Source organism: Anolis carolinensis, chromosome 4 (genome assembly GCF_035594765.1).
Source record: "Anolis carolinensis isolate JA03-04 chromosome 4, rAnoCar3.1.pri, whole genome shotgun sequence".
Taxonomy (NCBI): domain Eukaryota; kingdom Metazoa; phylum Chordata; class Lepidosauria; order Squamata; family Dactyloidae; genus Anolis; species Anolis carolinensis.
Genome location: NC_085844.1, coordinates 190,295,518 through 190,323,263, shown reverse-complemented (window position 1 = coordinate 190,323,263; position 27,746 = coordinate 190,295,518). Strand labels below are relative to the sequence as shown.

Sequence of the window (27,746 nt, the reverse complement as noted above, 5' to 3'; positions counted from 1 at the left end):
ATGTGTACAATCATATATTTCAACCATGCTGTTGCAATACAAATAACATTAACATTGGTAAAACCTGAGAACAGCCTTTTTGACAAAGGACATTGTAACCACTAATAACTTTACAAAGATGGGATTCACTTGCAAACTGAGTAGTAGTTGAAATGCGCGACCAGATAGAGAGGAATTCTGAGTAGAGAAGCCTAAGACTGCATTGCAGAGAAAGCCTTGAATGTGCTAAATTCACCAATATGGAAATGGAATTGCTGCTCTTTTAGAGAAACCTGAAAGAATACAGTCAGCCCTCTGTATTTATGGATTCGATATCCATGGATTCCACCATCCATGGCTTCAAAATATTTTTACAAATTCCAAAAAGCAAAATTTGATTTTGCCATTTTATATAAAGGACACAATTTGACTCTGCCATTGCATATAATGGGGCTGGAGCATCCATGGATTGTGGTATAAATCAAGGGATCTAGAACCATGCCTCAGCAGAGACCAAGGACCCGCCGTATTTAACTTCAAAACATTGGAATAATATCCAGAACTTGGAAGTTATTTTGAGAACACAACCCCCAAAATCCCCGGTGGGTTTATGTGTTTGGGGACTCTGGGAGCTACAGTCCGCACAAATTGCTAACCTTCCAATGCACTGGAAATATCTTGGTGTTACTATTCTGCAGAACTGCAAGCATTATCCCAATTAGACATCTCTCAGCAAATGTCCTAACTGGACTTACACTGAAACCATCAATAGAATGGCAGTTTATACCCTCTTGGGTTCAGAGGATGTGTTGAGCTATCTATAGATTTCTCCTGCTCTTTTCATAACAATTAACCATCAGCATCACATCCTAGCCCATACTATCTTGGTTTCACACATGCTTGAGAACACCTTTTTACTTATTCTTATTGTTCATATATAAACTATCTTGTGGTTCTGGAACAGTTCATCTGCTTCTCCTGTGCCTAGGAGTCTGAGGTTGTAAATGGGTATTGTTTCTGCAACTCCAGGATCCGGATCAAAACGAGGCAAGCAATCCCCAGGAAAAACAGCCACAACAAAACCCAGTAGTAGGTGGGCATTGAGAACCAGGCTCTGCAAAGCTCCATTTTAGATCCTTTTGACCTGCCAAGAATAAATAGCGAAATTATTATCCAGTACAATCAGACATCTGTCAATCTGATACCATTTTATAGTACAGGAGAGCTCAAATCCATGAAATGTGTGCAGATATGTCAATTAAAATTTCCATTAGTTCTTTCTTGAGATAATCATTATTACAACCAGTGGTAGAAAATTCTATGAAACAACTGTGGTTTGAATATATGTATCCTTTTGTCCATCCCACATCAATTTTATTACATGAGACCATCTACTTTTCACATGCATACACATCATGCACCATTTTATCACAAAGACAGATATTTTTTGTTTTCTATTACAACTTCCTCTGTCCCTTACTGCCTGTGTCTTTATGGAGCTGTAGTTCAAAATGTCCAGAGGGCCAAAGACTCTCTAAGGCTCGATCTACACTGCCATATAATGCATTTTGAATTCATTTATTTATTTACCATTTTTATATCCTGTCCTTCTCACTCCGAAAGGGATTCAAGAGCAGCACACACAGAGGCACAATTCGATGCCATACAACACATATCTGGCAAATAAAAACATGTACATTAAATTGCATTATATGGTCAGTGTAGACCCATGTAATGCAGTTTGAACTAAATTATACGGGTCTGTACTAACCATATACTGCAATTCAAACTGCATTATATGGCAGTGTAGATCCAGCCCTTATCTACTTTGTAATGTCACATGTTTAATAAACGAAGAAGCCTTCATAGAAATTATCCTTTAGTCACACAGTCATTTGCATGTCCTTTCTACACCTTTTCCAGCTCCTCAATTTTTGGCAACCTGAACTGTGGATTATATAATGTTTTCATAATAAATGTGAAGAACAAATAGAACTAGAACAATCCAATAAGCTTGCAACCATGCTAAAAGAAGAGCGAGCCTATTACTCCCGCTTCCACCAGGGATGGAACGATGGATGAAGATCCACTCCAAGAGGATGTGGTCCACATTGAATAGGAGTTTCAGCACCAACAGAGTTCCCATTCAATTTAGAGAAGATATTGGAGGAGAGGTATTAAAATGCAAAGAAACAAATTGAAATCCTGTGGCCACGGATCCACCTGCCAGCCCTGGTTTCCACTGTTCTTCTCACCAATGGTTGTATGGAGCACGTGATCCTTGTTTGTGACATAATTTTAAAATTACTAGATATAGTGTTGTGGATGGCAAGAGGGCATTCACTCACAGGAAAGTGTCAGTGTCCAGGTCCTCACACTCTTCATTGACCTCCTCACCACCCAATTCTTCATGGGGCTCTTCTGGTACAGTTTGGCTGATGTTGATTCTGCTTCTAAATTCAGATCCCCTCCTGGGAGGAAAGAGTATGGGGATCCCTTACTGCTTGTTTCACACCCCAGAAAAAGAGTGTTAAATACAGCTAGAGATGGGAGTTTATAGCTGACAATGCCTTGTCAAACATTGGAAGGGAATTTCTTTGGGAACCCTCATCTCTGAAGCTTGGGACACATTTTAGAGAAAAACCAGAGGAATACTAAGGACCCTTCTAGGGCCCCGTCTACACTGCCATATAAAATCCAGATTATCTGCTTTGAACTGGATTAAATGGCAGTGTAGACTCAGATAATCAAGTTCAAAGCAGATAATGTGGACTATCTGTTTTGATATTCTGTTTTATATGGCAGTGTGGAAGGGACATACACTGCCATATAAAATTCAGACTATTTGCTTTGAATTGGATTATATGGTAGTGTAGATTCATATAATGTGGGTTCTCTGCTTTGATAATATAGATTGTATGGCAGTGTAGAAGGGACCTTAGTGCCTCACTCTATGGCAGAGGTTCTCAAACCTTTAAAGTTATAGAGCCATTTTTGAAGCAAAAGTTTATTGCGGAGTCCCAAGAAAAGTTTATAATGTATATATATCAGGCATGGGCCGGGCCAGTGGCAGATGGATGGAGAGCATTTGTGTGAACTAATTCACACAGTGCAAAAAAAGAAAGAACAATACAATATTGAAAATGAAGAACAATGTTAACCAACATAAACGTAACAGTATTTCAGTGGGAGACCCCGGGGGCCATCCAGTCCAACCCCGTTCTGCCATGCAGTAAAAACACAAAAACACAACAGATGGCTGCCCAGCCTTTGTAATAATAATAATAATAATAATAATAATAATAATAATAATAATAATAATAATAGCAGCAGCAGAAACCCCAGAGGCCATCCAATCCAACCCGCTTCTGCCATGTAGGAATAACAAAATCAAAGCATCCCCTAAATGGTGGGAGAGAAATTGGGTTTTGGAAACAAAGAAAGTGGGGCAGCAAGAAAAGAGTCTGGGTGGTGAGAGAGGTGGGGGAGAAAGGACCTGTGCCTCAGGAAGATGCTGCTGCTGCTACTGTTGTTTCCAGCAGTTCAAAACTTTATTTTCCCACTTTTTCAAGAGGAAAGAGGAGGCGGCTTTGGGGAGCCCCTCACTATCCCCCACTGAGCCCCAAGTGCTCCCCAGAGAACCCCTGCTTTATGGCATCAGAAGCCTGCTTCCTTTTTACATGGCAAACACAGAGAACCAGTGTTTCCCAACATACAAAGTGAGAGTAACTGATTGGTATCTTCAAATACCAACATACATGTGCTGGAATTTGCAGTCTAGTCACACCTTCCAGATACAGGGAAATGTAAAGTTCCTTATAATGCATATGTTTTGAGAAATGCCCATCCACTTCTGGCAAAAACATTCACTCCACAGTGCAAAGTAAAAATCTATAGATGGATGACACACGAACATGAAAACCAAATCTAATAGGAAAGCTGCATAATTAATCTTACCCTGCTATGCAGTGGCTTCTGCCTTTATCACATGCAATATTTTTGGGTCCCTGAAGGTTCTGATGTGATATGCTGGGACATTTTGTGGTATGGAGAGCAAAATAATTATTGGTGGAGTCTTCCTGGAGACAGTGGGATTGTCTGTTTGGAGGAAACACAGATAACCAGTTATGCCAAGGAACAAGGGAGAACATTGTCAACAAATAGATGAGGTTCTGACTGTTTTAATACATTTATTCCTACCTTCTTGGGATTTCCTCCTCCACTGCTTTGGGCTTAACTGATTCTCCCTCAGCTCCTTTCCCATTTTCAGAGCCGTGAAACTGCTGCAAGAAGAATTAGGGAAGACTGCATTTTAAAAAGGAACACTGACAACGAGGTGTACTGTGTTCTGTGGCTCAGGAGTATTTCTGTAGCATCAGCAGTGTTCATAGAAGGGGTGGGCAAATTGTGACTCCTGGGACACTTCTAGCCTAAGAGGCCCCAAAGGTTTCAGTGCCTGCCATTAGAATGAAACTTTTGCATCTCCTCAGAGGTGTCAGGGAACATACTCTTGGTCATGTTTGTCTCAGGTTACACTGGAGTCAAAAAGTGCATGTTGGGAGCTGGAATACAACAGACAAGGAAATTGATAAATTTCCCAAAATGCATTGCAATTGCATATTGGAATGACAAAATCTTCCGTATTGATCAGCCTTAATAAACACAGTTTAATATACATTTATTATTCTGAGTTCAAAAATACAAAATATTTTAATAAATTTGTGGATAAATTCAAAACTATGCCCCTGAATGGAAGGTGTGAAATATAGTACAAGATGGCCAAGTGAATATCATAGTAAGTCAGGATTATGAGAACAAGCAAGAAATTGTTTCCTTGCCAAAAAAAAAAAAGCTCATAGTAGAATAAATTATTTACCATTAATTGCCGGGGAATAACTGCAATGCTGACACGACGACGAGCTGATCCCTACCAGGAAAAGGGAGAATTCTGGTTAGCTGGTCTATAGAGGTGATGGCAAGCAACATGTCCTTTTTTGTATGTTCAAACCTCTTTTCTAATTATTACATTTTCATTAAAAGAGACCTCTATTCCATTTGCACATGTGCCTATAATGGTACATGTGCAAGAGCTATTCTTCCCACTGACCAGGCAGAAGGAAAACTTTTTTTTTGCTTTCCAATGTCTAGCAATGAGTGCCTTTAAAAATATTGCATTCATTTAGACCTTATCTGATTAATATTAAATGCAGCTAGCCCTCCATATTTATGGGTTTCTTTTGTGGATCTGGTTATTAACTAATTTGATTAATATGCTCTCTATAAGAATCTCTAGGTCCTCCAGTGTGACCCCATAGTTAACTTCTGGAGGATGTTGACCATACAGTTGTGCTGGAGGAACTAGAGATTTCTAGAGAGACCACCTCTCTAAATATTTGTAGTTCCTCTAATCTAATTCTATAGTCAACATTTGGCATTGTCTGACGAAAATGGATGCTTCTGGCTGCCCTTTCAAGAGAATGGTAAGATAAGATGATGACTGGCTCATGTGCTTCCTACTTCTATGCCATAATTTTAAGATTGGCTTTGTGCTCCATGGAGCAGCTAAAAAGCTCAATTCAGTCCTTGTTCTCCATCTCCTTACCTGCTGAAACATTCGCATTGAGGGATGCTTTGGTCTCTGCTCACCATCATCTATGGAAACAAAGGCAGTCCGTTAAGAAAAAGCCACAGCTCACATATTAAAAGTACAGTAGAGTCTCACCTATCCAACATAAACGGGCCGGCAGAATGTTGGATAAGCGAATATGTTGGATAATAAGGAGAGATTAAGGAAAAGCCTATTAAACATTGTGGAGAAGTCATAGTTATTATGTTTGATTTTAACTGTTAGAGTATGCATTTGTGTTTAGTTGACACAGTAGCTGAAACAGAAGCCATCTTGTTTCAATCCACAGTAGTGCTATTACCAAGGAGACGGAGCTGGCTAGCTCACCAGAGGGAGAAGTGGGCGGAGCCAAGAAAAGAAAAAAGTGGGAGTTTTTAAAAAAAGCCAGGAGTGCGTGGCTGGAGGCTTTTCAGTCAAGAAGGGCTGAGGAGACAGGCCTGGCCAAAATCTTTAGTCAAGGCAGACTAAAGGGAGCCTAGTCAAGATCTCTAGTTGGGAAGGACTAGTGATCAGGAATTTGATCGGTAGTAGATCAAATTAAAGGCTTTTATTGTAGTTGGGACATTGTTCACTAAGGAGCTCAGCTGAGGTTAGAGTTCACTACAATTTATATCATCAGTAGGAGAGTGAGAGTGGAATTACTGGTGCGGTGGTTATAAGAGTTATTAAACCACTTGTTTATCTAAAGTTCCATAAGTAAATCAATCAACCTGCAACCATAAGCTTTGTACGCAATAAACTTGTTGTTCTTTGTTAACAACTGACTCATTTCATCTAATCTGTGTCTGTGGAGCCAAATTTCATCGGTGATAATTCAAAAGCCTCACGTTGGTGGCAGTTACCTTAATAAATCACCTAATTGGGGAAGAGTAATAGTCACAGTTACCTCAGAAAGGGAACAACAACACAGAAATCCCTAACTACAGAAACAGAGGCTGGGATCTTGAAATAAAGATCACCCCCTGTAATTCCCCTCCTATAAAGGTGATATATATATAATCTAGAGGGATTAAAAGATTCAAAAATCCCCTCAGCAGTGGAAGCAGCATTTACAATTTGCTTTGACACCATTACAATTGGATTGAGTCTTCGTAATTAGATTAAACCATCCCAATTGAAGTAACGTCTTCCCAACATCAAATTAGGTTATGATTTTACAAATTAAGCACCAAAACATCATGTTATACAACAAATTGGACAGAAAAAGTAGTTCAATACGCAGTAATGCTATGTAGTAATTACTATATTTACGAATTTAGCACCAAAATATCACGATATATTGAAAACATTGACTACAAAAATGCGTTGGATAATCCAGAACGTTGGATAAGTGAGTGTTGGATAAGTGAGACTCTACTGTATGTGCTTTGCATACAACCGGTGCTATCCATGGCACATCTAGTTATTGCTATGAAACCACGGGCTCAAATCCTGAACAGCTGCTGTTGAAATGCTAGATCTGATATAAAACAACTTCTGATGCTCCTTAAGGCAATTTTAAAATCATGTTAGATCCTGTTTGGGGTGAAGGGAGCTATAGTCCAACAACATCTGGAGGTTTCCACTCTGCTCTTCTCTCATTTAGAATATGCTTCATGCGACTGGCAGCAAAATACAAACTGGGACAAGGAGAAGTCCACTTCTGTAACAAGATCAAATGAAATATGAATATATTATGTGTGAGTGATGAATGAAAGAGAGCTAAATTTTGAAGACACCAGTCTGTAGACTAAGGCCTGCAAACCATTAACTACCTGCTTAGGAATTGTAATTAAAACCTGCTAATGAGACCTGAAATAGTTGACCTGCCTGGTAAACTGTGATAAGAACTGTGACTAATAAGAGAAATGTTTATATCTGTTAACATCTGTCAACATTTGCTGACTTGGTGAACTTTTGGGGCAGAGCTGCTTGTGTTTGCTAACACCAATCAAGAGGAATCAACATCTGTTCCAGGAAACAGAGCCAAGATAAACCTACTCCAAAACATCCCCCAAGCAAATGGACAGACCTGGAGGACATGCAGGGGGATACAATGGATAGATATTCTCTTGATTTCTCTAACAAAAGCAGTGGAAGATCTTCATTGGACTTTTATTGTGGTTGATTTAAATGGATGAATTATAATCTCTTAATTTAATAAGCCAAAATATTAACAAGACTTTCATTTGCACCTACAACCCCCCTCCCTTAATTTTCATAGCTATGGTTAAAAAACAGAACATTTCTAATGAACTGTGGGTTGCCATTTCAGATTGAATAGGAAACTATGGTTATACTTTTACAATAAACAAGTGTTCAAACAATTGTTGTTGTTGTTGTTGTTGTTGTTTATTCATTCAGTCGCTTCTGACTCTTTGTGATCTCATGGACCAGTCCACGCCAGAGATCCCTGTTAGCCGTCACCGCCCCCAGTTCCTTCAAGGTCAAGCCAGTCATTTCAAGGATACCATCTATCCATCTTGCCCTTGGTTACTTTTTCCTTCCATTTTCCCCAGCATCATTATCTTCTCCAAGCTTTCTTGTCTTCTCATGATGTGGCCAAAGTACTTCATCATTGCCTCCAATATCCTTCCTTCCAGTGAGCAGTCGGGCATTATTTCCTGGGGTATGGACTGGTTTGATCTTCTCACAATCCAAGGCACTCTCAGAATTTTCCTCCAACACCACAATTCAAAAGCGTCTAAATTCCTTCGCTCAGCCTTCCTTATGATCCAGCTCTCGCATCCATAGGTTACTATGGGGAATACCATTGCTTTAACTATGCGGACCTTTGTGGCCAGTGTGATGTCTCTACTCTTCACTATTTTATTGAGGTTGATCATTGCTCTCCTCCAAAGAAGTAAACATCTTCAAACAATTTAACAAGATATTAAAACAGCTTTAAGATCCTGGCTTGTTCTAAAACTGTTCGTCATAGTTCGTCAAACCTGCACAATGGTGAAGAAAGAGGTTCTTTTGGATTTAACTGCAATTTGCATAAAGTGAGGAATGACAGACAGGAACTTATTCACAATGATATAAAATAATCTAAATACAGTCACTAATTTGCTTTACATTAAGCTGCATGGCTTTCACAGTTCTAGTGTTTTATTCCCACTTCCTTTAGGTTTCCAGAGATGGGCCCTGCCTTGGCTATACATTCAACTCAATTTTTTACTAACAGTGGATTCTCAAATTAAATTGCAGTCATGTTTGCCAACATATGGCAAATCATGGAAAATATTAACTTGTAAAGCACAAAACTATGCAGTAGAAATATGCTAGGAAAACATGACTAATCATACCTTTCTGGAGCATGCCTGCCATATATGTCTCAATGTTTTGAGATGATTATTACTTCTTAACACAGAATGTTTCAGGTGGCATGATATTTATGTACAGAAAACATGCAGCTGGAAAATGAACACAGAAATATAGACAGCCATCCCTTCTCCCTCCATCCACAGTTTTAAAGCCCTGAGCAGAAAGGTCAGAAGGAAGATGGCAACCATATTCAGAAGATCGCAGTTACATTCAGAATGGGGTCAGGCTGTTCCTTTATGTCTGCCTGCTCAATATAAGGCTTAGGTGAACAGCTTAGGTGAGCAGCACAGCTGCACTATAATAAAACTATAATAAAACTTTATTTGTATTCTGCTCTATCTCTCCGAGGGGACTCAGGGCGGATACAGTGTGAATCATGCTTTGCAGAGAGCAGGGATGTACAACTGGACTGACTAATTTGTGTAAAAGTTGCCTCTGAGTCCTACAAAGATCTTACTTCCTTGGCAAGACTTGACACCCAAACTTTAACAAATTGATTTGTAATATCACGTAATAAAATCCCTCATAAGATATTGTGAGGAAAACATAATCAAGAGTTGGGACAGCCAATGTCAGATTTCCTCATCTTTTCTACTCATCACAATGAAACAATAAAATAACAAAGCAATTCTTACTTATGACCAAATTATGCATGAAGTTAAAGTTGAAGACAGTGGCAAGGGATGTAACCCCTTGTTCTCCTGCTGAAAATCTGAAAAAAATTGCTTCTGGAGGATTTTCTTCGAGCAACAGAGGAAGAATGGGTTAAACCCCAATGTTTTAACTAATTAACAAGCTTTCTTAAATTGCTGCAATATAAACTTTTAAGGTTTTTTTGTTTTTTTAAAAAAAACAGGATCAGGCTAGTGGTCTCCAACAGAAATCCAAGATCTTGAATTGGCACATCATCTTATTATCCTGATAAAGGCTATAGAAAGTGGGCTTTCAGCTCTTAAGCACTAGTAATCCTGGAACCAATGAGCTTGTAACCACCAAGTAAATGGCTAATTGGTACAAGCTTCAACTGTCAGAGGTCACTTAATCAGCCCTCTAAATCGGAGGCTCCAATCATGACTTGGAATCCTTGTTTTGGATCTATAACTCTTAGAACTCCTCAGTCGCTTGGCTAATTAATTATGGGATCCATAACTTTAAAATATTATTTTTAAGCTCTGCTTCTAGTAATCTAGAATCAGTGGCATTGTCAGAAGACCCAATTCAAATTAAATAAGATTTTTTAAAATCATGTCAGAGGTGACTTGAGAACATACATTGCTCAGGGAACGCCCGGATGTGTTAGCTGGGAGGCTTCTCTCATGTCCCCGCAAAATATAGCTGATAGACAGGAATTCACCCCGTCTTGCGGATTCAAATCGGCAACCTTCAGGTCAGCAACCCAACCTTCATGTCAGCAGTTTAGCCAGCACAAGGGACAGGGTTTAACCCATTGTGCCACCGCAGCTCCTATTTAAATAAGGTAAAGAAGCACAAGCTGAAAGTCGCAACCTACAGGACCAAATGAAAGAGTTTTGCTTGCAAAAATAATGTCAATGGCTGGGAAAATAATGTCAGTCTGATGGATTATGAAGTAGCTTCAGGAAATAGGTGAATTGGTGTGGTTGGAACTATTAAAAACCCTAATTTTGGGGAACATGTTTAAGTTGAGCTAAACCGATGGACAGCAAAGACTTAGAGCCTTATTACATGAGCCTCTTATACCATTACAATTGCTTTCTCTGTAAAATTCTACTCAAGCAAAATTGTTTTATATCCTATCACATCTTCAGAACCATTGTGTGATTGCAGCATCTATTTGTGTTAAAATAATATCACACACACAGTATTTTGGATTGCCCTCCCACTATCTCCCCCAAAACATTATCCTTGCCCCTTTTCATTGTTTATGGAGACAATGTCATCCAACACGTTTCAGGTACCTTTACAGCCTACTGGAATGTCCACAGAGCCTTGTGTTGTGTGGCCTCAAACAGACAGAAATGAGGTCCACCCAAATTGTCCCAGGAATCTGCTCCAGTGATAAGTGTTTTTTCATTCCCAAGATCTTGCACAACTGTACATCAGCCACTTTACTGCATTTCTATTCCCACATTTCTATTCCCAGAAGCAAATACAATCCTCTGCATGGAGGCAGGCTCCACCTCACCCCTGTTTTCTGCCAGCTGTCGGTTGCGGGAGTTCTGCTGGATCAGCCTCTTCATCTCCTCCAGCTCCGTGTGCTCCCTCAGGTGGTGCCTTTTCAGGTTCTCTACATGCTGCACCATCACCTCCGTTGCTCTGCTCATGCGGGCCTCCTGAGGGATTGGAGGAAAGGGGTGATTAAAACAAAGCAGTAGAGCAGTCAGACAGTTCTAGAACATCCAGTGCAACCATCCTGGAGGAAACCTCAACACAGATTACCAAGCACTTCTCCCACAAATGGTACAATATAGCTCAAGTGTAATGTTCTCAGTTACTAAAATTTGCATTGATTGATGGATATTGCACTAGTACTATTTGGCATTTTTGTAGACTGTCTGAAGTACATTTCTTATTATTCCATATTACAGACTGTTGACGGTGGGCTGGATTGCTGAAGAACCTAACAGTATATATATGATAACTGCCTCAAAAATTATATATGCTCAGATATGGAAGGAACCAGATATCCTAACACAAGAAGAACGATTGAGGAAGATATGTGAAATAGTCTAATGGGCTATGCAGATATAGGAGAAATCTTTGACTAACTTTACAAAAGATTGGGACCTGTTCCTCATTTTTTTCACAACTACGATGGGGGCATTTAACCATTTATCAATTGTCAGGTTCATAAATTAGCAGACTGTTACCTAAAGTAGAAATGTGATCACATTATCATTTAAAGCAAATGGATGAATAGTGGATAACAGTAATCAGAGAGTGGAAACTTTGTATGTTTTTTTCTGTTTTGTTATCAAATAATTGCTTCGTTGTAGTTCAGTTGGAATGGATAATATATTGTTGTGTAGTTTTAGTAATTTGGGCATTTATATATCTCTAAATGCTTGTTTTATTTTTTCTCTTTCTTGAATATAAATAATAATAATAAAAATACCAACAACCAAGCTTCATAGTATGACCATTCATTGTATAAAAGTAATAGCAAAATGAAAACTCAACCAGAGACTTTTGGAAAGCAGTTCATAGTTATTGCATTATATTAGCTTTCAAAGCAAACATGCACTTGGTTCTCTGCACTCAAGGAGCCTATATCTATACATTTAATTAACCATGGTTTGAAAAGATTTTTAAAATTCTAAAAAGCAAGCCTTTATTTTGTCATTTTATATAAGGGGCACCATTTTAATATGTTATTATATATAATGGGATCTGAGCATCCATGGATTTTAATATCTACCAATGGTTCACTGAACAAGATTTTATTTCAATGTTCTGCAAGACCTCAGTACAAAAATGCTTCTATCATTTTTTGGCTGTTTAAAATGTGGCAAAATCATGCAAAACTACCAAGAGGTTTTGCTATATTATCCATAGTGAAATGACCACTTTCAAGTATCTGTTGGTTCTATCTACTAGCTACCTTTGGTTCAAAATAAACTTAAGCAAGCCTGAGCAGCAACTCTCTCCTTCCACTTATTTGTAAACAAGATCTTTAAAAAGCAGTGCTAAAATAAATCACAATGTAGAAAAATAAAACAAAACACATTCTGCACCTCATTCATGCCACCAAATTGCTAATAATTTCAAAGTATTGCTCATACATTAATAATGCATGTTACAGCTGATTAAAATTGAACATGGCATTTCAGCTTCCCACAATGCTTAGGAACAGCACACGAGAGGCACTGTGGAAAATTAAAATTGTGCTTTGCAGATTTTGTTGCACTACATAGCAGTTGCATCTTACAAACACTCAGCATAGTCTTGGCCCACTGTTAGGTCAGGCTACCTTTCCCCTTGACATCAGAATATCAATGTAATGAGATATCTTCATCAATGGGGGCAGTATAAGAAACAAGACAGCTTTTTCACATATGAAGATGATTTTGGAAGGGATGGAAGAGATGATGAGAAAGATTGTAAACAGTTAAAGAGCATGTTAGAAATGATGTGCAAGCCAATCTTCACCCTGTGTGGGACACATTACTTTATAGATGAGGCCAAATCAGACCAGCTGAGGTCTAGACAATTTCCCTGTACATATGGTGAGGAGAAGTCTAGGCTCAATATCCGAAAGAGGTTCCTCACCACTATCTTTTTCAATCATTCCAAACATTAAGAATTAGAAGTAGCAATGGTGGTAGGAATGCATAGGTTCGGACTACCTGCAAAACATTTTATCTTTACTGTGTTCTGATCTTACAGTAATGAGCAATATTGTAAGTAAATTGATGAGGCAAACATCAGGAAAGACCTGTCAGATTCCATGTTATACTCAAGCATAAGCCAGGAGACATTATTCTCAAGGGAATATTCTGTAACATCTTGAAGAAGTAGTTAATCTTCGTCCAAGGAGAAGGAACCTTCAGGGATGGATCATCTGGCCTGAAGAACTTCCTTTGTCTTTCTCTCATATCAGGTTAAAGATATTGCCGACTGAGATGCCTGAAAGTTATTGCAGTAGACAAATTTCTAAGATTTTCACATGACTATCTCCAATTTGGAGCCACGATGGCACAGCAGGTTAAACCGCTGAACTGTTGAACTTGCTGACCGAAAGGTCAGCAGTTCAAATCCGGGGAGCGGGGTGAGCTCCCTCTGTTAGCCCTGCTTCTGCCAACCTAGCAGTTCGAAAACATGCAAATGTGAGTAGATCAATAGGTGCTGCTCTGGCGGGAAGATAACGGTGCTCCATAAAGTCATGCTGGCCACATGACCTTGGAGGTGTCTACAGACAATGCTGGCTCTTCGACTTAGAAATGGAGATGAGCATCAACTTCCAGATTCGGACACGACTAGACTTAATGTCAAGGGAAATCCTTTACCTTTACCTATTTCCAATTTGCTGTGGTCTTAGCTGTGCCTGCTACTGATCCAGAGACTTTCCCTGATTTAACTTTTTCCTAACTTCTTAGGACATTTTTATACAAGAGGCTCAAGACTGGTTTCCTTTATATAAGTCAGTGATGTAAATGCAAGATCATTACTGGCAGGAATGTACATTTGATTTCTATTTAATGTTCTCTCCTGCAACAGCATAGAGATACAGCTCAAATATTAAAAGACCTCAGAGCTATTTTTATCTATTTCTGTCAAATTATGAGTCTTTCAGGGGGGAAAACCTAACCTGGTGGACAGCTCCTAATTTCTCTGCTGCAACGGTTGCCCTCTCGATTGCACCTGCCAGGACTGTTAGACTGCTCTTCAGGTGTTCTACCATTTCCTTGCACCTGCTGTCTGTGCAGGCCTGGTCCAGCTTCTGGGGGGAATAGAACAGAAGAAATACATTAATTCACATGTCAGTTCATTTGTGCGTGTCCACACACACACACATATACATAAATATGTAATTTTTTAAAAGTACAATTACAAAGAAAGAAAAAGAAGAGGGAGGGGAGCGAGAAAACACAGGCTATGAGGATGGGATAGGCAAGCTGATCTTATTTCCAAAATAACATTTTCTTGAAGCTGGCGTCATAAAATACATGTTCACAAGTACTGTATTTGTTCATGTATAAGTTGAGGGCAGGTATGAAGGACAAAATTATGAATTTGGATATGATCTGTGGATAAAGTTGAGGATACTTCCGCAGAGAGGGGAAAGTGCCACTATCATTTTCCCACCCAGGCATTCAAAAAGGCAATGGCAGAGAAAATAGAGGGGACTGTTGCTTCTTTTGGGTTTTCCCAGGATCAATGAAACACTCATATTTCTCCAATCTACTCAATGACAGTACATTACTTACCTGTGGATAAGTGGACCTAGGTTTTGGGAGTAAATTTTAGGCTAATTTTTCTAGACTTATACATGAGTATTTATAGTAGCTAAAGCAGTGAGAACTTCTGAACACTGAAAACAGATGCCTTGGAGTGCAAGTCTTTTGACAACAGTAAGAATTTGCAGGACCTGACTATATTGATTGTTAAAAGATTATATTCTGAGACACATGTAATATAAAATTAGCATATTATAATACATGCAACAAAAATATTGCAACCAGTGAACATGTCCAAACCATTTGTAGGGATGGGAACACTATTATTGGGTTAACCAGGAATCAGCCAAATCCTTAGTTGAATTTAATCTCAAAGACAAGATGATCAAATTCCCAGGATTGGCTCAAACGCTAACCACACATAGCAAAACCCAGGTGCTTGCAGGAACACCGAAACCTAACCAATTTTTTGTAGAAACTGGCTTGACTTCAAATGTCAATTGAATGAAGGCCCCATTGAAATTAATGTAATGAGTAAGTTATGATTTTAGTCCCATTTACTGAAGTGGGAGTGAAGGATCATGAACAATCTGGGATCAACCCATCTCCTGAAGGTTCCTACCAATCTATCCTCAGAGTAATCTGTATCTAGTTTTTTGTGAATATGCAATGCTAGTTATGGACCATGATTTTCATCCCAGAAATGCAACAAGAAATATTCAAAAGAGCCCAGGATTGGCTTCACTGACCTGCAACATTGTCTGGCAGTCTGTCAACTCCATCTGAATATTCTCCTCGGCTGTGTTTCTTGCCCGCTCTTCAACCTGCACCCGCCGTTTCAACGTAAACATGTCACACCGGAAGGCCAAAGCCAAGTGTGCAAAAGCTGCCTGCCAAAGAAGGCAGTTGGTCAAACAAACCATACTGATAAGAAAGCTCTACTGCATTCGGGCAGAGTCTTCAAGAAAAGCCTTTTATAGGAAAACAGAGCCTTCACTAGTACCATTAAAGTATCAAAAGCTTGGAAAGAGTTTTTATAGCCTCTGCTGTGAGGAAAAAATATAGGCAGTCCCCAAGTTATGAAAAAGATAGGTTCTGAAGGTTTGTTCTTAAGTTGCATTTGCATGTAAGTTGGAATGGGTACATTTTTAAGTGTAACTTCAGCCAAATATATAGATATAGATATAGATATAGCCATAGATATATAGTTTTGGATAGCCATAGATAGATAGATAGATAGATAGATAGATAGATAGATAGATAGATAGACAGATAGTTTTGGATAGCACAGGGAAGGATTGGTGATAAAACATCAGTTGAAACCCCTTTTCTCCATGATAATTCTTCCAGGAGTGAATTTCCCTTTCTAGGGGTAGATTTCTCTCACTTTCTGTTGTCTCAGCTCCATTCCTAACTATGAGTCGTTTGTAAGTTAGATGTTTGTAACTTGGGACTACCTGTGTGTAGACCATCTTAGGATGTGCCACTGTGTTTTGCTGAAATGTTTTAGATTCTGATTGAAAAAATGAATGCAATATCTTTTCTTTCTACTTCACTTCAACCAACAGACATGACTCATTTCCAATTTTTGCTTGAAGGCTAGTTGCGCTGATTATTGCCATTAGGATGCCCAGAAGGCCTGACTGACTGATTAAAAGAAAATAAGAAAGCCAGCTGTGAGACTACAGATGATTTTTACCATCATTGCGGTTGGTCTAATAAAAAATTGGTAAGCCTCAGAATATTTCGTGGAAGAACTTGAAGAGGTGCAGCGAATGGGTTATATTCAGTCAAATTAAGATAGCAGTACTCACCTCCACATCCTGCTCAGTCAAAGCAATCCTGCCAAGGAAAAACATACAAAGCCATGAAGGACAGAACCCTAAAGATTTGGAATGTAGAACTAATGCAGTTTGATATCACTTTAACTGCCATTGTTCAATTATGAGAGCTGCCAGAAAGTGTTGGTGCCTCATAAACTATAAATCCTAGGATTTCATAGCATTGGGCCATGGCAGTTAAAGTGGTGTCAAGCTGCATTAAGTCTACAATGTAGATCAGTGGTTCTCAACCTTTCTAATGCCACGACCCCTTAATACAATTCCTCATGTTGTGAGGACCCCCAACCATAACATTATTTTCATTGCTACTTCATAACTGCCATTTTGCTACTGTTATGAATCATAATGTAACTATCTGATATGCAGGATGTATATGCAGGATGTCACTGGGGAGTTGTAGTTGCTGGGATGTATAGTTCATCTACAATCAAAGAGCATTCTAAACTACACCAATGATGGAATTGAACCAAACTTGGTATACAGAACTCCCATGACCAACAGGAAATACTGGAAGGGCTTGGTGGGCACTGACTTTGGGAGCTGTAGTTCACCTACATCCAGAGAGCACTGCGAACACAAACAGTTATGGATCTGGACCAAACTTGGCACAAACTTATGCCCAAATTTGAACACTGGTGGAGTTTAGGCAAAATAGATCTTGACATTTGGGAGTTGTAGTTGCTGGGATTTATAGTTCACCTACAATCAAAGAGCCCCTTGAACTCCACCAACAATCAAATTGGACAAAACATCTCACACAGAATCCCCATGACCAACAGAAAATACTGGTCTTTGGTAACCTCTCTGAACCCCCCCCCCCCAGGGGTCCTGATCTCCAGGTTGAGAAACGCTGGTGTAGATGTATCTTTGGCAAAATTAAGCAAAGAGAAGGGTCTGTGATTTTCAACCTCCTTATTGATTTATGAGAAGTTTTAAAAAATCATACCCTTCAAATATAGTCCCAGGATTTATCAAAAAACAAAAAAAGAGGAAAACAATGAATATGTTGATATAATAAACGATGGTATAAGCCTTTAAATCATAAGATAGTATGAAACAGCAAAATCAAAACAGCATCTAAAAAGCTTAGGGAAAATAATAACTCATTTCCCTGGCACAGAAAGGAAAATAAGATAAAGGGAGCACTGCATAAGTGGCATTGGGACAGGAGCCATTTTCTCCCTTCTTTAGATTTTTTGGCTGTACAAACAATAGGTTATTGATATTGTGCCAAATAAATTTGCTTAGACATATCATTTTTCTTCCTTTCTGTTGAGGTCATTTTAGTGAAGATATAGAACTGGATAGAAGTAGGATACCCAATCCCTTACTGTTCATGGCTTTGTGTGTGTATTGGGTACAACCTTGATGCATCCTTCACCAGTCTACTGCCAGAATTTCTGGGCAAGGAAACTCAAACAGGGACAGTTCCAAAGGATTTTAGTGGCACTGTTATTCCATAACTATATCTCTATTTCTGTCTGTCTGTCTGTCTGTCTGTCTGTCTGTCTATCTATCTATCTATCTATCTATCTATCTATCTATCTATCTATCTATCTATCTATCTATCTATCTATCTATCTATGGACAGATCTATAAAAACAAAATCCATAGTCCACAAAAGAGCTAGCCAAAATGTGCAAAACACATCATGCAAGCTTTTGAAGCTTCAGTGGCTTCTTCATCAGGCAAAGGACATTTAAAAAATCACACAGGAAAAGAAAAAAACAGCAACAGTGTTAGAGTAACTTCTGCACTGGATGTTGTTTTGGTTTGGTTTAATATAGACAGGGGCCACTCTTATTCTCGGCCAGGAGAGGACTGAGACAAAGGATAGCAGGTTAAATTACAATCCACTAGTTTACAGTTTGCTGTACTTTTTCTCCTCAGAATATACTTGAAGGGGATAGTTCTGGCACTAATTTGGTAACACTTCCTGTAATCTTACAATATTCTTTGATATTCTTTAGCATGGATTTATATTCCAACAGCAGCTACTTACTTTCACCCAAACCTTGACATCACTTTATTAGAGCGAAGTACCCCAGACAATGGGTAGACACACAGAAGGTTCCTACCTATGTAGGCCCAGCCTTTGCAGGACAGAAAGCTCCATTAGCGCAGAACTCAACGAGTCCTCCGAGTGATCTGTATCTAGACAACAAAATACAAAATCAACAACACAGACCAACAAGCCAGACAAGGAAACATCAAAAACCCTTTGTTGTCCATGTAAGATTATCCTGGTACATGTAAAAATTCAAGGTATAATAGGCTAAGAATGATCAAAACCAGTTGATGTACTGTATTTTACATATTTGTTTTGAAGGTTGCCAATTACTACTAGGGCTTTATAGTTAGAACCCAAACTAAATCAACAAAGAAAATGTTGCCTCTAACATAACTTTTTGCTACAAAATAGAGTTCTTGTTGAATAATAATAAGTTTTATTTATATCCTGTTCCCTCTCCTAGAAGGGACTCAGGGTAGCTTACAGCAAGTAACAGTAAAAACAATGCAAAAAACAGTAATACATAGGTCAAATTAACATAACTTTAAAAAGAACCATTGCAATGACTGAAAACATGTTATCAACATCAAAAGTAACTGCTCTTGCTGGGAAAAAAGCATTAAAATGTTAAAAGCACCGATCTTACTAAAATACCTCCATTTAAGAAGACAATAAATAAGCAAAGAATGAGTTAACCAAAATAATATAGAGACTATCACTATCCCCAAATGCTGTTTCTTTTCCCCTAGCTCCATCTTGGGAACCAATAAGATTGTTGAATATAGTTGCGGTAGCAAGTGGGAAGCATGTTGCTGTTGTAGCTATTGTGTGCCCTCAAGTCATTTCCAAGTTATGGTATCTCTAAGGCAAACTTATCACAGAGTTTTCTTGGACTGAGAGGGTATGACTTGTTCAGTCATCCAGTGGGTTTTCATGGATGAGTTAGGATTCAAACACTGTGCCCCATAGTTCAATACTCAAGCTATAATGCCACTCTGCCTCTCTGAGGAAGGCAGCATATGGACAACACAGATTCAAGAGGAACAAAAGATTAAGAATGTAAAGAGGGCAATGGAGGCCAAGATGTTTTAGAAATCCCATGGCAGTTTTCCTTTTCTGTGTCTACTCTTATACTACAAACACTGAAATTCTGCATCATTCTTATTTCGTATGTATTTACTATATGCATTGCTCGCTCAAAACAAAGGTTCTCAGAGTAAATTTCAATTTTTATAGGTTGAAATTAAACACTGAAGCCAACAAATAAAAGCAATGCAAACATCTATATTTGTCTTGGGTAAGTAAACGCAACACAAGAACAATCCCATACATAAATGCATTGCTTGACAAGCCAATAATAGCTGCTCCATTCTAATATTAACATAAAAATGCTGAAAATTAAGTCAATAAACCTTTTAAATCTAAGCGAATAAAAAAGTTTCCTTGCTAAAAAATATTTCATTGTTGATACCAAACATGTCTCATGGGGCAGAACTATCCATAAAAGGATGACACATTACAGATCAGTCCTTCCATCTGAGTTTCTGATTTGAGGGGGTACTCAGAGAAGGGTCTCCAATGAATATCTTAAAATGCAAAAGGGGACACATAAGAAGGTATCCTGCCATGTAGGGCTTTGTATGTCAGAACCAAGATACTAAATTGGGCTTGGTGAATAAGATTTGCAATACATTTATTACAGTTTTGCTAGTAATGGGAAGGAGTTGGACACTCAAAATGGAATTGTTAACCAGTGGAAATTTTTATTAAAACTACAGAATTCAGAGGTCTCCACAGAAACTGCTCATAGAAATATATCTTCATAATCCACAAGGTTAGAAACTTACTATTTAAAATATTAAAAAGAAGTATTTCTGCAGCATGGACATATTCTGTATATGTACCTCACCCAGTATGTCCTTCCGCACAGACTATAATAGCAATCTTGAAATCCATCAAACAGTACAGAAGTAGATCTGAATATTATTTTCCTAGACTAGCTGGCCATGCTAAATAGCTTAATGCCATGTATGCTTTGCAAACTTAGACACGTGATTACTTCATTGCACATTCAGCAGTGCACGTTCACTTTGCCCCACCCACTCCATAATGCACATCAGCACATTTTCATCTGAACTGCAGTGTGCAGAAACTAGTGGCGACATGGTACAGGGAGAGTAAATTGTTTTGCTATGCTGTATATGGTGAAAAAGATTGTTCTAGCAAGATCAAATTTTGGTGGTAGAATTGCAAAATACAAATTCCTATAGTCTATTTAAAAGGTAACATTAAAGAAGAGTGTTACAATAGTAAAAAGCACATAAAACTAGGGATGTGCCTGCTGAATTCTCGTGGTCAGATATCACTTGAACTATCATGGTTATATTTTATAGAATTATTAAGATTTGCAGTTTGGAAGAATACTTCATAGAACTACAAATCTACAGGGGCAAGAAAACCTAGACTAACCTAACTGTCCTCACAATGTTTGGCTACTTTTAGTAAGTATTCAGGGTTTTCTTGGGTTAAACTGGCTTTGTCCTGCTTCAGGCAAAGTTGGGGGGTGTTCTGGAGTCTGATGGAGACTCCTGTAACTTTGCCTTCTGGACAACTGAACTGGGATGATTTGGACCGGTCCACTGATCAGAGCAGTGAAAACGGGATGGGTTGTGCACATGTCACTGCTGCTGCCATTCCCAGTTGCCATTCCCTGTACAATGTTGCCACTAGATTCTGCACACTGCAGTTCAGACAGAGCTCCATCTCATCTTTTGGCCATTATGGGCACCTCCTTCTTCCTGGCTGCATGGGCAGCTCTGGATGCCTGTAACAGCCAGGAGCTTACATGAGGTATGCATCTACCTGGGAGGATTAGTCATGTGATGGTGATAGTTCAGATGGATCAAAGCGGTCTCGGCCAGGCTGGATTGCATAGATGCCAATGCAGTGCTGTAACTGATTTAGGAAAGTGTGTATGGCCACTTCCATCTGGATTGTTTTTAGTCTGGACTGGCCACAGATGTACCAGCCGTAGAAGTCTCTGTCATGATCTACTGTGAATTCTCAATACTTCACAGAACTACAAATGCTGGGATTTTGCTGGATGCAGCCATATTAGTTAACATACTATGAATCATATATGTGTACGGATATTGCAGATACATGGTTTATCCTATTATGACAATACAACTCAAAGAGGAGATGCATTTACAATTGGATACCTCAGGCCTGTAGCTTTCATTTGGAAATGCCAAACAATTAAGTCCAAAAAGGTATAATTGAAAAAGGACGAAGAAGGACTTGGGTGGGAGGAACAGGTTTACCCAGGTGAATTCTGGGAAAGGGTAGAACAAGAATTGTGTGGAGCCCATTAAGGATTGTGCCTAGTGACCTACACATGAGCAACCATTCTCTTTGGGGTCAAAAAAAGGAACATGCAGGTCCTTTAGGGATGTAGAGAGTTTGAAAGAGAAGTTCACAGTGAGAAAGCAGAAGAGGCAGAAGCGAAATGAAAAAGAATTAAAATAAAAGGAAATGGGTGGGAGAGGATCTGCAAGATGCAAAAAATTAAAAGTAAAAAATATGAGGATAGTGATTAATGGAGGAAAAACACCTCCAGGGAAGGAATTCAAATGTGAAAGCAATGGCAAAGACTCACTCACCAACCTTCATCGCTCTCACCACTGTCTTCAAAGTGTACGCCAAGTTCTCTGCTGCCAGGCCTGGTCCTCTTTGCTTGTTCTTGGGGACTCCTAGCAGAAGGCTGAGGGTAAAAAGAAAACAGAAGCTACAATGGAATGTAAATGTGACAGTGTGAATTAGAATCTTGAGTAGTGGAAAAAAGGAGTGACACAGGCAATTCTCAAGTTATACAGAGGAGGCAGCTGAATAGGTAGAAAGAAAAAAGCAGTTCTCTAGATAGATTGCAAGTTAGCCATATCTCAGTTGCTGCAGAGGAGGGGGTAGGTCTTCATTGAATGGGCTGCATTATCCAGTTTCAAGATAGAAGGAGGAAAGGGACCTTGCAGATGCTCACTGGTGGTCAATATTTGGATAGCAAAATGAACTAGCATTGTTTTTCCCAAAATGGAATTTAATTTACTTTCCATTTAATTTAAATTTAATAAATGATTTCCAAATGTGCATCTGTATATAATTCAGTATGAAAGCCAGTGTGTAGTGTGGTTTGGATGCTGGACATGGATTCTGAGTAGGGGTCAAACCACACTCAGCCATAGAAAGCACTGTGTAACCCTGGGTCAGGCACATTCTTTCAAAAGCCTGGCTACTTCCTTTGTAGGGGAATCCTTGTTTGGCCAGCCTGAATTGCACTGAATAGTCTTGCATCTTAAAAGCCTGGCCACTTTCTACATAGGGCATCCTTGCTAGGCCAGGTTGAATGGGATGGAGTAGCCTCGTGTCTTCAAAGCCTGGGGGTTTTCCACTTAGGGGAAATCTTGGTTGGCCAGGTTGAATAGCACTGAACAGCCTTGCTGCTTGCAAGCCTGGCCGCTTTCTACCTTGCGGAATCCTTGGTTGGCCAGGTTAATAGTCTCGGTGCAGGAGGTATGAATGCTGCAATTAGCCACCTTGATTAGCATTTAATGGCCTTGGAGCTTCAAGGTCTGGCTGCTTCCTGCCTGGGGGAATTCTTTGTTGGGAGGTGTTACCTGGCCCTGGTTGTTTCCTGTCTAGAATTTCCCTGTTTTCAGAGTGTTGCTCTTTATTTACTGTCCTGATTTTAGATATTATATTGTTCTGCATTATTATACCACAGTAATTATTATATATTATATTTATAATCGTATATTATCTGCTTTGAAATGGATTATATGAGGCCCCTTCTACATAGCTATATAAAATCCACAATGAACTGGATTATATGGCAGTGTGGACTCAAGATAATCCAGTTCAAAGCAGACACTGTGGATTATGTGCCTTGGCATTCTGGGTAATATAGTTGTGTGGAAGGGCCTTGAGTCTACACTGCCATATAATCCAATTCAAATAAGATAATCTGTATTTTATAGGCAGTGTGGATGAGCCCTAAGTGCATTCTGCCTGTGACCTGGGCGCCATTTTGGTTGAGGGAGTTGCTAGGACACGAAGGGCGTGGGGCCTAAAGGCAGCAGGGCCTACCTTTCTGACTGGCAGTTAGGGGGAGAAAGGCTCTTTCTCGTCCTCTGTAATTCAGACTATTTTTCTAGGTTTTTAAATTGAAAGACATAGATTGGATGACTATGTTTTTTGTGGCCAAATTTGGTGTGATTTGGTTCATGGTTTTGTTGTTTACTCCATAGTAAAAACGCACACTACATTTTTAAATATATAGACGATTTCACATCTGACTGCCATGGCACCATCCTACAGGGATTTGTAGCTTACTGAAGCATTTTAACAATTCTCAGTCAGAACACTCTAGTGCCTTACCAAACTATAATCTCAAGTTTTAAAGGAATGGAACCATGTTAATAAAGATGGAACCATAATGCGCTAACTGTATACTGCAGGAGTCCTCAAACTTTTAAAGTGGAGGGCCGGTTCACGGTCCCTCTGACTGTTGGGGGGCTGGACTATGATGAAATAGTCCAAAATTAGGATTGTTATTGTTGTTGTGTGCCTTCAAGTCGTTTCAGACTTAGGTCAACCCTAAGTCTAAAGTTCAGGACAGGGGCCAGGTAAATGACCTTGGAGGGCCTCATCCGGCCCATGGGCCTTAGTTTGGGGACCCCTGGTATAATGTAAAAGTGCCACAGATACACTGCTAGAAGGGCCTTATCAGCACCACACAAATCCTATTTTTGAAAACAAATAAAAAAGTAAAAGGAACCTAGTCCAACCTACCTTTCTTGTGCTCTCAGAATTTTCACTTTTCTCCTCACCCGTCCTTTCTAAGTTGTCTTCTGAACTGGCCATTACTCCTACAAATAAAGTGCAAAAAAAAAAGGCAAGAATTTTATTCATCTCAGGTTCTGGTGTGTTACTGCTTCTGTCAAGTCATTATAGATTGGAATTCTCACTCTCAAAATCAGAAGCCAGCAGGAGAATTAGTGTTATCATTGGACTTTTGCATCCTTCAACGAAGCATGGTAGAATTAGAAGAGAAGCAGGCTCTGATGTTCATTTGTGCCAAGTGAACCCTTTCCAGTAGCACAAAGGACAAGGGGCAAATTACAACAGAAAAGCAAAAGCGTGCTATTGTTGTAGACAAACAAGTTTGCTCTTTATAAAGAGAGTTCAAATAGTGTTGTGTGTTCATTATTTGACTGCAAGACAGGGTCAGAGAATGGTCCTCCAGACATTGCTGGACTGCAACTTCTATTACCTCTCACTTATTTATGCTGGCTAGGGCTGATGGTACCTGTTGGTAACAACATATGGAAAACAACAAGTTGCTCTTCTTTGGTATAAAGTGCAAAGCAACCAGGTGGTCTTAAGAGTCTTTGAGTGGGTGAAAGCCTCATTTCAAGTAAGGAGTTAATGCTTATTTGAGATTTACTTAAACCTGAGAAGATGGGATTGTTGGGTTATCTAGCAATCATGCATGTATTTTCAATGTGGGATGGTTTGTGTAGTTAGCTTGTTTGTCGCTTAGTAACCTGAAGCCAAAGCTGCATTCCAAAGTCGATGGCACCATTTTAGGGGTTTTGCATGTAATGTGGGAAATGGGAGTATACTTCCTGGAGACATACAGGAAGTTACATATGCCTTTAGAATTTGGGGCATAAAAGGGGAGACTTTCTTTTGTTCTCTTTTTTCCTGCTACTTCACCTCTTCCTGCTTTTTGATCCAGTCATACTGCCTGATGTTACTTGTTAAGAGATATGTAGTATTCTGAACTGTATTCTTTTTGGAACTAAGATGTTTTTACCTGTATGACCATCATCATACAAGATTGTGAGTAAAAATATTTTTACTATTTTACTTTTGATGTCTCTGATGCTTATTTTATGCGCATGACTCTTTTAAAAGGAAAGGGAGGCTGGCTATTTTGTCTTTTTCTCACCTCTGCTCACATAAACCCCAAGACTTTTGTATTTTTGCTACTCTGCACCAATATCTAACCATACTGGTATCTTAATTCTAACAGGTTATGAATATACAGTAGAGTCTCACTTATCCAACACTCGCTTATCCAACGTTCTGGATTATCCAACACATTTTTGTAGTCAATGTTTTCAATATATCGTGATATTTTGGTGCTACATTCATAAATACAGTAATTACTACATAGCATTACTGCGTTTTAAACTACTTTTTCTGCCAAATTTGTTGTATAACATGATGTTTTGGTGCTTCATTTGTAAAATCATAACCTAATTTGATATTTAATAGGCTTTTCCTTAATGCCTCCTTATTATCCAACATATTTACTTATCCAACGTTCTGCCGGCCCGTTTATGTTGGATAAGTGAGACTCTACTGTATTCCTAATAGACATAGCACCAAAGACAATGATCAAACCAGACTGACCAGGAAATTTCAGGCTAGAACCAGTCCAAAAACTATTATAATCAATCAGAGGTATCTCAATATAGAAGGAGGCATAACAGTAGTAGAACCATCCTCTCACACCTTGGAAAGTCTCTAGTGTAGAGACTTTACAAGGCAGCACTATCCAGCAGCACAAATAAGCCACTAATATGGAAAACTTTCATGTCAGAAAAATAAAAGGGAAAGTAATGCTGAATTTTCTTGTGAAAGCAAGGGTAAATAACCAAGCAGACACCATTTTAAGTAGCCAAGGCATGCAAAATACATTTGGGTAAATCAGATCAGCACTTTGGTTCCACTGTGGCTGTGAAGTGCTATGATGGAAGATAAAAAGAGAGGGCGAGTGAGACAAATTGGGAGTGATAACAGAGCAAAAAGCGACTGGATATGCGTAATTGAGTTCCTATTGTGTTCTGTCTGAACAAACAGGAGCCTGTGAAGGCTGTAAGGTCAGTGATCTGAGCTGTGCTTTTCACAGTTAGTGATTAAGACATACCAGAAGAATACAGGCCTAAATATCCTAAAGGTATTAGAGCCTATCTGATTTTGAAAGTTGAGCAGGGTCTGTCCTGGTGAGTACTTGAATGGGAGACCACTAGGTGATGTCAGGCTCTGTTTCTGAGGAAGGAACTGTCAAAGCCACCTCTGAGTATTTCTTGCCAACACAAACCATACGAAATTCATGGGGTCATTATATATTGACAGGTGACTTGAAGGTAGATACACAAGACAGAAACAATTCATTCCACTTGTATAATAAGTTGAAGAGGTCCCTTTTAGCAAAGCACCTGACACCACCTTGCTGAATTAGGATGCAAACCCTTAAGAGCATTGAACAACTGATAAGCGGTGAAACCCCAACTAACACAGTAGGCTTCTGCCAATCCTAACAAACCATTTCAGGCAGCTGCCCCATTGAAATGAGGCACAGCCCTTGCCTTGCCTAGAGCTACCATCCCCATGCTGCCCTGTGACCTTACCTCTGCCCAGAGACAGCACAAGCCCATCCAGATCCACTGGCTGCTGCATCAGCCTTTCTTTCCTTGAAGGGTAAATAACAGGATAAATTAATGATCGCAGGGCTCCACTAGCACAGAGGAGAGTGTTGTGCTCAAGCAGACTTGTACAAGATTCCTCTAACTGATCACCCTGTCACAGTGTTACAGTCCCTGCAATGAGAACCTCTGAACATCCTTGAGCAGGATGGATTTTAAAGCAGAAGTTACTTCATTCGGGACCACTTTCTCCAGCACGATCCATTTCCATGGGGTGCTGCAGCTGCAGGCATTGCTTTGCAGTCACCCTCTTCCCTCCCACACAAGCATCACCCACAGATGCTGCCTGGCATGGACTCAGCAACCTTACCTCTGCGGCACCACACCATCTCCAAGCCGGCCCAGGAGGCTGGCAGCCAATGCTGCAGAGTTCTTGCCACAACCTTCTCCTCCCTGGTAAACTGGACACAGAGAGGCTCCCTGTAAAGGCATTTCCCCAAAAAACTATGAGTCACAAACCCACAGTAAGGTTTGCATCTATCACATTTCCACTGCACTGGCAATTGGGCCCTGCAGTCTTCCAGGCAGCTAGCTGTTAAGTAAGTACCTGCTAATCCA

The 27,746-nt window shown here is 39.4% G+C and overlaps 1 protein-coding gene across 4 annotated transcripts; it reads right to left on the bottom strand.

Annotated features, from left to right (window-relative positions):
- On the bottom strand, positions 1 to 27,746 carry LOC103278729 (inositol 1,4,5-triphosphate receptor associated 2). Of its 4 annotated transcripts, XM_062978422.1 has the most exons (16): positions 27,499 to 27,746; positions 27,114 to 27,175; positions 24,484 to 24,560; positions 22,306 to 22,402; positions 18,707 to 18,782; positions 16,602 to 16,629; positions 15,537 to 15,677; positions 14,199 to 14,330; positions 11,076 to 11,223; positions 5,582 to 5,631; positions 4,856 to 4,906; positions 4,180 to 4,262; positions 3,937 to 4,077; positions 2,328 to 2,450; positions 1,570 to 1,655; positions 996 to 1,123 (listed from the first exon to the last, which is right to left on the bottom strand). In XM_062978422.1, exons 1-15 carry the CDS (start codon positions 27,618 to 27,620, stop codon positions 1,607 to 1,609), a joined length of 1,380 nt encoding a protein of 459 aa, XP_062834492.1. In that variant the 5' UTR covers positions 27,621 to 27,746; the 3' UTR covers positions 996 to 1,123; positions 1,570 to 1,606. The 4 variants fall into 4 exon arrangements, with proteins under 4 accessions (XP_008108001.1, XP_016848814.1, XP_062834493.1 ...); XM_008109794.2 differs by lacking the exon at positions 1,570 to 1,655 and having other exon boundaries at positions 1 to 1,123; positions 27,499 to 27,745; XM_016993325.2 differs by lacking the exons at positions 1,570 to 1,655; positions 2,328 to 2,450 and having other exon boundaries at positions 1 to 1,123.